General features: G+C 28.5%; 2 protein-coding genes across 2 annotated transcripts; both read left to right on the top strand.

Annotated features, from left to right (window-relative positions):
- The first annotated feature begins 864 nt into the window (after positions 1-864).
- On the top strand, positions 865-2,075 carry LOC108552833 (phospholipid phosphatase 5). The gene is made up of 6 exons (XM_017907508.1): positions 865-947; positions 1,061-1,166; positions 1,261-1,408; positions 1,476-1,604; positions 1,681-1,851; positions 1,908-2,075. The coding sequence occupies exons 1-6, from the start codon at positions 865-867 to the stop codon at positions 2,072-2,074; spliced, it is 804 nt and encodes a 267-aa protein (XP_017762997.1). The 3' UTR covers position 2,075.
- A 318-nt stretch (positions 2,076-2,393) lies between these two features.
- slmb (beta-transducin repeat containing E3 ubiquitin protein ligase slmb) lies at positions 2,394-9,652 on the top strand. The gene is made up of 9 exons (XM_017907515.1): positions 2,394-2,891; positions 6,726-6,960; positions 7,043-7,229; positions 7,293-7,749; positions 7,855-8,228; positions 8,305-8,383; positions 8,460-8,643; positions 9,181-9,228; positions 9,354-9,652. The coding sequence occupies exons 1-8, from the start codon at positions 2,838-2,840 to the stop codon at positions 9,189-9,191; spliced, it is 1,581 nt and encodes a 526-aa protein (XP_017763004.1). The 5' UTR covers positions 2,394-2,837; the 3' UTR covers positions 9,192-9,228; positions 9,354-9,652.
- The last annotated feature ends 436 nt before the right edge of the window (positions 9,653-10,088 follow it).

The raw sequence follows: 10,088 nt of genomic DNA, 5'->3' as shown, positions 1-10,088 counted from the left end.
TAAAATAGTTAATATGCATCAATTTTAATGATATACGATGTAATAAAACGTAAAAAATGAAAAAAAGAAAATAAAATTAATAAAAATAAATGTAGAGAAATACATAGAATTTTAATTTATATTGCGCATAATATTCAGAACGATAAATGACTACTAACGCCTATAATACGTAAACCAATCAATCGACTATTCGAAAGTTAGTATTATGTTTTTTAAGGTTGTTCAATAATTTTAAAATGAGTTTTATAAATAGTCCATGAATAAAAAGAAACTTAATTCTTACATACAAAACATGGTGAAAAACCTGAACATTCGATTTTAGTGTAATATAATTTATAATCAAGTCCGATTTTCAACAGACATTTATTTATTCTATATATTACTATCGTTACAAAAACAATGAATGTAGTACTTTTAGCAATAATAAGAAATTGAATATTAGTATTCAAATTGAAATGCTATAGATAAAATTGAATGTCTCTTATACTGGAGTTTCAGTGTTAAATGACAAATAAATATATTTTTTAAATGTGTATTTAATTAATGATTAGAAATTTTTTTAAATTTTGTAAATAATTAACTAGTATTTATGTTAAAAAAAAGTTATTTCAATTCGTTGAAAGAGGTTGGTGATAAAATTTAAATTGTTTCATATATTTCTAATGTAAGTTTTATAATAATTAAAAACATATGTTTTTTTAGATAATTTTAAAATCAATGAAACCTCTATAACTAATGCCATTTAAACATCCAATTCTATACACATTTGCATTTGTATATAATGAATTATTTGTGTTTGTGTAATTTACCATTTGGTTATATGTATTTTTATAATATTTATAGTCTAATCACTTTAAATTCATAATGGCTATTACAAGTGGTACAAATTTTGTAACAGAGTATTGGTTTGACATATTGTTACGAATTGTCTTAGTGGGATTATTTATGTAAGTTAAATTTAGCCTACTGTAGTAAAATAAATTTTTATATTTTTTGAATGAAAATATATTATAATTTTTAATAAAAGTAAAAATAAATATACTATTTTTTATGCGTACAGTGAATTAGAACAGGCAGAACCATTTACTAGAAAAATTCATGAAGATGAATTATGGTTATATAAAAACCCAAGAACTGAATCATATGTTCCAACTACTATATTATGGGTAATGTATCTTACATGGGAAACCATTATTATAATATATTTTGACATTATAATTAATTTTTATATATATAAGATTAATTTGTATTTATTTTCAGCCCTTGGTTTTTGTAATGCCTACTATAGTAATCTTTTGTGTCTTTTTGGTTTACAAAGACAAAACTGATATTTATCAAGCACTATTATCTGTAACTTTAGCATTAGGATTTAATGGCGTTATTACAGATATCATAAAACTTATTGTTGGTAAGAGTTATAAAATATCAGTTATCTTAAAAGTATTATACATATAACAGATAATATCCTTTGATAGGCCGTCCTAGGCCAGATTTTTTTTGGAGATGCTTCCCTAATGGACAAACTAATCCAGATTTTAAATGTAATGGAAATCCAATTGTCATAAAAGATGGAAAGAAATCATTTCCAAGTGGTCATTCCTCATGTATGTTGAAAAGTGAAGTATATACTTATTAACAAAAGTTATTTAAATTTTATTAAAAGATCTACATATTTTTTAGTTGCATTTGCAAGTTTTGGCTTCATTGCACTATATGTAGCTGGTAAATTACATACATTTAGTCTAATAGGCAAGAGACAATCGTGGAAATTATGTGCATTTATATTACCAATTTGTATTGCTCTTTTAATTGCACTGAGTAGAATGTGTGATTATCATCATCATTGGCAAGGTAAGCATATTTTTTATTTTATCAGTAAATAAATATCTTAATTCCGAAAATATTAGATGTGGTTGCAGGTTCAATAATAGGATACTTCTTGGCATACATGTGTTATAGACATTATTATCCACCATTAGATTCACAGGTATGTCATAAACCATATGCAGCTCGTACTCATCAGATTGAATTGGAAAATGCAAGAAGCAGAAATGAACAAATCAAATGGATTTAGAAAATCGAGACTACAGTATTAAGACTATACAAAATTTTAGAAAGTAATAATTTCATTTTTATTTTACATATTAATTTTTTTTACATATTATTTATAAGTATAATAAGTAATATTAATATATGCACTTTTATGTATATATTGTAAATATATATTTTGTGTTGCTTAAAAACACCAATGTATTCAATAAAAAATTTGTTTTAGTAGAAATGAGTTACTTGAAATTGCTTAAAGTGGCGCGATTGAAACATGCGCGGGCACGTAGAAATCAGTATTTTGCGCACATGCGCCATTTTAGAAGTTTCACGTATGGTACGCCATTAAGTTGGTTCAGTCAAACAGGAGCAGTAGTGAAGTCGATGGTGTTAGTGCTTCTTGTAAGCTTTTTATCTTGGCAGTTGGTTGTGTATATCTTCATGAATTTTAGAATTCATTTGAATATTTCATATATTTCTAACGGAGATTAATATCATATTTCGAATATTGTTCATATATAGAACATCAGCACATTTTTTTTTCGTATGAATTAAGAGTTGTATCAGGTTTCTCAACTCTGTGAAGTGACATAGTTATTTACGAGCTGTTGTGTTGGTGAAATGTTGTCTCAACTTCCTGTACATGGCGAGGACTCATGAGCGTCGTCAGTCGTGTTGAATAGTCAAACGCTAGTGTTCAAACGGTGTCTTATTCTTTTATAAGAATTTTCCGTTAAATAGATCTATTTGCATCATCTAAATCAACGATATTGTGCCAGTTGTGTGTAAAAATGATGAACATGGAAACGGATGAGATTATCGAAGACACAAACACGAATCTTCAGGTACGCAACATATATTAGTATTTTTGACCCGAAACCTACCGCCATCTTATGTTTCCTTATGATGGAGTAATTCACTAATATTTTGCGATCGACCGTTATTTCCTGTAAAGCTTATATCTGTTGTATACACTTTTTATTGAAAATTATTATTCGGAAACATATCTCGTGTACAAGAGGTTATAAAATGCGATTATATGCTGTCATACATGATTGTGGTCATATCTCTAAACCTCTTATATCAAGATATTTACGTACATTTAATAATGACAGTTACCTTATTATTGTGATAAGAATTAAGATTGCATCATTTTTAGTTCCTTTGTTTAAGCAAATCACTACATTGCTACATATTATCATGTTATTTATGAAATACTACGAATATTTAACTTTGTTTAGAATCATACAAAATACATATTACTCATTACGACTTGAAATATATATTTCTATTTGAACAAAAAGTATATTTTACTTGTTATGCATGTCGTCGTATGATTGACATTAAAATTTGATTATAAATTTTCTAATATTTATATTACATATTTCAATTATAAGTGCATGATTAATATTCCTATTTGAATTTTCAATTTTTTATTTATATGAATTTTTGACATAAAATAATAATATTCACAATATAGAATAGAATTTTAACTTCAAATTATTATGCAGTCAAGTTCGATTAACCTGTTATATACGACAAGGCTGTTTTATACCTTTGTCACGTTAGCTTTGTTATTTTAGCTATATAGTCGATATATATATATATTTTTTTTTTATCTGAAGGTGTTTAGTTTGCTAATATTTAATTAACAATAGCTTCATTTGATCGGATACAATCGTCTTCGTTGCTAGAACAAAGGGCAGATCGTTTAAACACATCTAATCTCCAAGCTTGCCAGACTGGGAACAGCTTACTACATAATCAATGTTTTAGCTCCCTCTTCACCTTTTCTCTTTTGTTTCACTTTCGCGATTCTCCACATTTTTTTAATACTTCTTTCGCAATTTTAAGGGTTAAGTTATATTACCTTTATAATAATACTTGACAAATAGAATTTATTCTTTAATTTTTTTATACTTATTCTTTTATGCAATTTTAAAGCGATGATTATGATTATTAATAGTAATTAATCTTTATCGTCCTACTTTGTCGTTTAATGTTACAGTGATATTGATTTATACATACAATTGGATATATGCCAAAAATGCCTATGAATGTATATCAGAATTGAGATACATCTTTTATTTCCAATTACGATGATAATTAAAAATGGAAAACAAAATATTATTTTCCGATAAAAGAATACATTATTAATTTTTTTAAACATATGAAATGATATTAAAGACACATTGAAGTATAAAATAATAAATCTGTAGATGTACAAAAGTAAAGTACACGATTTACATGTCTATTGTGTTAAAATTAAACTACACACGTGTACTTTCGAGGAGACCGTGATAGAAAAAACATACTACATTGTAATCCTCCTGTTAAAAGGTTTTACGAAATTAAGTATTAAATTAGTATTATTTTTCTCAATGCGTGTATTATGATTTATAAAAAAAATATATATGTAAACATTCTTCTTTTTTTTTTCAATATTTTAATATTAAATTTTGATAGAAAGAAGATATACCGATATATTTATATTATCATTACTATTAGAGTTCCAACTGTCAATGTCTTATTAAAGTATTCTACCATCGCTCAATGTAAATGAACACTGTATTGTGTTATCGAGCTGTACGTGACTTGTCGAAAAAAAAAAGTATTACCCCTCTATTTAATGCTAGTGACTCATCATTCCGGTTTCACTCCTTGCTACATTACCATGTACATTTTTAATTTTTTTATCGTTTTATTCCGAGCTACAACTATGTAAAAAGTACTTGACAGCATTGAGGAAGTGATACATTGTGATTATGAATTTACAATTGTCTTATAAAATCGGATTTATGTAAATTGTTTTATATATTACTGAAACTCGTTCTCCTCGGATGTTTTTCCTCGTTTCATATATAAAAAGACAAAGACTTCTAAAATTTAGTGCTATAAGTATCCATAATCAAGGACGACAGCAAATTTCGAAACATTCGTGAGGTTCACGTGGTTCATTGTTACATACTTCACGGTGTACTTTTCGTTTTTGCCCCTACAGATTTCGTGTATCAGTTTTCACACACCTATGATATTTATCATTGATAAACAGTACAAACTACAAATAAAACAGTAAAAATCATAAACTATACGATTGTTTTCTTTTTCTCCGGCTTGTTCTACACTTTCTTTTGTAATCGGATATATGCACAGTCGCCAATGATAATATTGGCAGATATTCTTCGGAATACCGTCCAATATAATTTATCGTTATCAGCATCGGAATATTATCTTGATATTTATGATCGTATTAATTTGTTAAAATGAATAAAGAATGACGTATCGGCATTTCACACGTACATGTAGATATTGCTGTTCACTTTTCTACGAAGATTTCAAATCTATAACATTTGTTTCTGCCAAAGTTGCCGGTTTTGCGTCACTACTTGCTGAAATAGAAAGAACGTGTAAGGGGTATGAAGACAAAGAGATACAAAGAGCATAGATTCGACACGAGTTCGCGATCCCGTTATACTGGGAACACCACGGAGAAACATTTTCAGGTGATCGAGGTACTCCTCGGTCGCCAAGACTCTTCAATGTTGCTATGCTACCTTTTACAGTTGAGTGATCACGATATCTCAAATCGAAGGACCGTTCTGTGCATAATGCACATATGTGCAACGACATAATTAGGCATTCTTAAAATCTTGCATGTTTCATAGAACGAAGACGCGTAGGTGCATTTCCTTTTGTTATGAAAAAAAAAAAAATATGTGAAAAATGAAATTTTAGGTTTTTAATGGAAAATATGAAAGACGGAAAATATATTTCTCAGCTATTGCGATTACAATGTTCAAGAATGTGTTTCGATCGGTAAGATTTTTAGATATAAATGTTTAACTTCTACTGCGAGACATTTAATAAGATATGCGTCTATCATAAGAGTTTTTTGTTTGCAGAAGTAGTAAGCGTTAACAAGTAGGTCAGACACGAAATATTGGATTAATGCAGACCATGGTCCGTTGATACAATTTTCTTTATACAAATCGGTTCGAAATTCAGTTCGAATAGGACGTTATTTATGTACAGGGCACGTAATTATATCATAAACTTCTAATGGAAAAGTGAATTGATCAATGGATTATTATATTATTATTTTTTGATTTTATAGTTTTATTCTATGAATAAATGTGTATTTATAAGTGTTCTGTTGCTAACATTTAATTTATTTTATTCGCGACTTCGTTTTATTGCGTTCATTGATAAAAAGCGTGATCACCGTTAAATTATATCTATGATAATAGAAAGTACTGTAATTCAAAAGAACAAATTGCATGTTTGGACATCAATTTCTACGAGCGTTTAATGTCTTGTATATATAAGAGAGTGTGGTCTATCTGAGGTCAAGAACCTGATACTACACGCTATCTTAAAATACATGTGTCACCTAGAGTAGCTTTACTACTATTTTATATGATACTTCGAAATATTGCGTTTTAGTTGTATTATGTATTTCAAAATTTGTAAATATACAATAAAAAAAATATATTTGAGTATTTTTATATATGTTCCCTAAAGTATGACATGTTTACAATAGTCAATCTAGGCATCTATCTATATTTATATTATTAAATGTGAATTAGATTATATTAAGCTAATATTATAAATATTCACATTTTGTTTAAAAAAAAGTGGTATTTTTATAATACGTGCAATTTTTTATAATGTTTTTACAGTATCCAATAACAATACTTTATGATCCTACTCGCAAGAAAGATCTAACATCTGGAGTATCAGCACAATACAGACAAGAGAAGGAAACTTGTATGAAGCTTTTTGAAAAGTGGAGTGAATCAGAACAAGTTAACTTTGTTGAACAATTGTTAATAAGAATGTGCCACTACCAGCATGGTCACATCAATGCATATTTGAAACCAATGTTGCAGAGAGATTTTATTTCTCTATTACCAAGTGAGTATTTTAGTGAAATATTCTTCTTTGGGAATTGCAAAATACTACTCAAATCTTTCATAAAAAATATTTTTATTATCAGAAAAGGGATTGGATCATGTAGCAGAGAGCATTCTTTCCTATCTTGATGCTGATTCGTTAATCGCTGCTGAATTAGTATGTAAAGAATGGCACAGAGTAATTAGTGAAGGAATGCTTTGGAAGAAATTAATTGAGTGTAAAGTTCGAACTGATTCAATATGGAGAGGTCTTGCAGAAAGGAGAGGATGGTTAGTTAATATATTCTATGAAATCTCATTTTGTGATATTTGTTGATTTATTAATCTTTTTAGGATTCATTATCTATTCAAACCAAGACCAGGGGAAAGTCATCCAAATTATAATTTCTATAGATCTCTTTATCCCAAAATAGTTAAAGATATTGTTAGCATAGACCATAATTGGAGAATGGGAAGATTCAATCTTCAAAGAATAAACTGTAGAAGTGAAAATTCAAAAGGTGTTTACTGTTTACAATATGATGACCAAAAAATTGTCTCTGGTCTTAGAGACAATACAATTAAAATCTGGGACAGAAGTACATTACAGTGCATTAAAGTCTTAACAGGACACACCGGTTCTGTTCTATGTTTACAGTATGATGACAAAGCAATAATATCTGGTTCCTCTGATAGCACTGTAAGAGTTTGGGATGTTAATACTGGAGAAATGGTTAATACATTAATACATCATTGTGAAGCAGTACTACATCTTAGATTTAATGATGGCATGATGGTCACTTGTTCAAAGGTCAATAAACTTTTTATATCTTTCCTTTATGATTTTAGATATCATATTTAATATATTTTGTGTTTCTTGGGATGAAAGAAATAACTACTTGTTAAATGTATCTAGGATCGTTCAATTGCTGTATGGGATATGATATCAAAATCAGAAATTGTATTAAGAAGAGTACTAGTGGGGCACAGGGCAGCAGTGAATGTTGTTGATTTTGATGAAAAATATATTGTTTCTGCTAGTGGTGATAGGACTATTAAAGTATGGAAAACATCTACTTGCGAATTTGTGCGAACATTAAATGGACATAAACGGGGTATAGCGTGTTTGCAATATAAGGACTGCTTAGTAGTTAGTGGTAGCAGTGATAATACAATCAGATTATGGGATATTGAATGTGGTGCGTGCTTACGCGTTTTAGAAGGACATGAAGAATTGGTCAGATGTATTAGATTTGACAGCAAACATATAGTTAGTGGAGCTTATGATGGGTAAGTATAAAAAAATATTCCCATATTGTATCCCATGCTATTACAGTAATATTATGTTTATTGTTTTATGTTGTAGAAAGATTAAAGTATGGGATTTGGTCGCAGCATTAGACCCACGTGCTCTAACTAACTCACTTTGCATACGTACATTAGTGGTGAGATATTTTATGTATTTTATTTTAATATTATATAAAATCACTTTAATAACAATAGCATATATTTGCCATCTAGGAACACACAGGGCGTGTATTTCGTCTACAATTCGACGAGTTCCAGATAGTGTCATCATCACATGATGACACAATATTAATTTGGGATTTTCTGAATTTTAATCCATCAAATGGATCTGTATCTTGTGGGCCTGCAGCAATAAATGCATCACGTCTGAACCAATCTGATACTAGATCTCCATCTCGTAAGTACCATAAGAGAGATATTTGTTTTAAGAGAAAGTTCTGGTTTAAATACAGTGTCATTCCTTAAGATTTTTTTACATCAAAGTAAACAAACTCTGTGGTTTTTAGTATTTTATTTTGTAACTTTTTAATATATATTTATTTCATCTAAACATTAGGAGCATATATACTATGTTTCATAGTAGTCCTCAACAACATTTTTTTTTAATGTTGAAATGTCTGGTTTCCTGTTTATATATTTCAATCAAACAAGTTAAATATATTCTTCAATTCTATGAAATTTCCATGGTAGTAAACTCAAAAAAGTGAAGAAAATAATTCTACTTCTCCTGAAAATTAGTCCATTTGAGGAAACTCAAGATATTAGAGGCTTACTCTTTGTGGAAATGTATATTGTTTAATTTAAATAACTAAACATCTTTTAATAATTAAAGAATTTAAAAATGTAAAACTATTAATATTTTTAAAGTTTTAAACTAGAACTTTTCCTTAGGTACTTAATATTTTCTGATATTATACATTTTCTTTTTTTATAGCATTCGAGTGACGCATCCCTATGAATATTCCTTCATTGTGATATAATTGTAAGTATAATGTGTTATTTAAAGTAGAAAATGTAAATATGGTTGTGTATAAATTTGTATAATTATAAAATATTCTTTCCTATTATATGTTGTAGAAATATGTTTCACTGATATCTTTGTTTCAGACAAGTGATTAGTGAGTGAATTCAATGTGTTCACGATTGTGTACACAGAGAATGAAGAATCAGTGTCCAGTGTGAACAGCGCCTAGAAAGAAACAGAATCTCAGAAAGACACGGTCATTGATTTTTGTTTATTATTTGCTGTGAAAAGCAAACGTAATTCTCTAAAATAGGATATGTATGGGGTGACACATAAAACTACGAATTAATTTATATGCGCTTGACGCACTGCGTTTAGTAACGAACAGTATAATTAAAATCACATAAATACATCCCATGGATGTAAATAATTGTTTGCTTTGGCCATATTTGGAATTCTTCTACGCTCTATGACATGATAGAAGTTGACCACTTTCCTATTACTATGAAAAAAAGACTTACAATACGTAAAGAAAATGAAGACGTTTTTAGGGAGGCTGGATACACTTAATAACATGTTAGATGTATTATAATAAATTAATGATTTTTTTAATGTAATTAATTTATAATAAGGAGATTGTAAAATGCCGTTTGATTGGAGTACTTATCCAGTGTGAATGTGGACATTCTGGTCTCGATATGTGAGAGGATTATTATAACTATATCACGTTTCATTATCTTCTAAATCTAGCTAATGTGAATTATTGTACCCATTTTTAGCATTATAGATGTACAGCTGTTAATCGAAAACATAGCAGTTTCCATGGACATTAATTTTATGAAATTTATATTATATATTGAAAAGTAAATGGAAAGCTA

The sequence above is a fragment of the Eufriesea mexicana genome, unplaced genomic scaffold (assembly GCF_001483705.2).
Source record: "Eufriesea mexicana isolate 0111107269 unplaced genomic scaffold, ASM148370v2 scaffold8199, whole genome shotgun sequence".
Taxonomy (NCBI): Eukaryota; Metazoa; Arthropoda; class Insecta; order Hymenoptera; family Apidae; genus Eufriesea; species Eufriesea mexicana.
The sequence above is the reverse complement of the archived record's forward strand: the minus strand, read 5'-3'. Positions and strand labels throughout refer to the sequence as shown.

What these genes read in the sequence shown, in the direction of transcription:
- LOC108552833 (XM_017907508.1), top strand. Translation starts at nt 865, where the DNA reads ATGGCTATTACAAGTGGTACAAATTTTGTAACAGAGTATTGGTTTGAC. An exon ending in TATCATAAAACTTATTGTTG is followed by an intron (nt 1,409 to 1,475) that starts GTAAGAGTTATA and finishes ATCCTTTGATAG; the next exon opens with GCCGTCCTAGGCCAGATTTT. An exon ending in TTATCATCATCATTGGCAAG is followed by an intron (nt 1,852 to 1,907) that starts GTAAGCATATTT and finishes CGAAAATATTAG; the next exon opens with ATGTGGTTGCAGGTTCAATA.
- slmb (XM_017907515.1), top strand. Translation starts at nt 2,838, where the DNA reads ATGATGAACATGGAAACGGATGAGATTATCGAAGACACAAACACGAAT. An exon ending in ACACAAACACGAATCTTCAG is followed by an intron (nt 2,892 to 6,725) that starts GTACGCAACATA and finishes ATGTTTTTACAG; the next exon opens with TATCCAATAACAATACTTTA. An exon ending in CTTGCAGAAAGGAGAGGATG is followed by an intron (nt 7,230 to 7,292) that starts GTTAGTTAATAT and finishes TAATCTTTTTAG; the next exon opens with GATTCATTATCTATTCAAAC.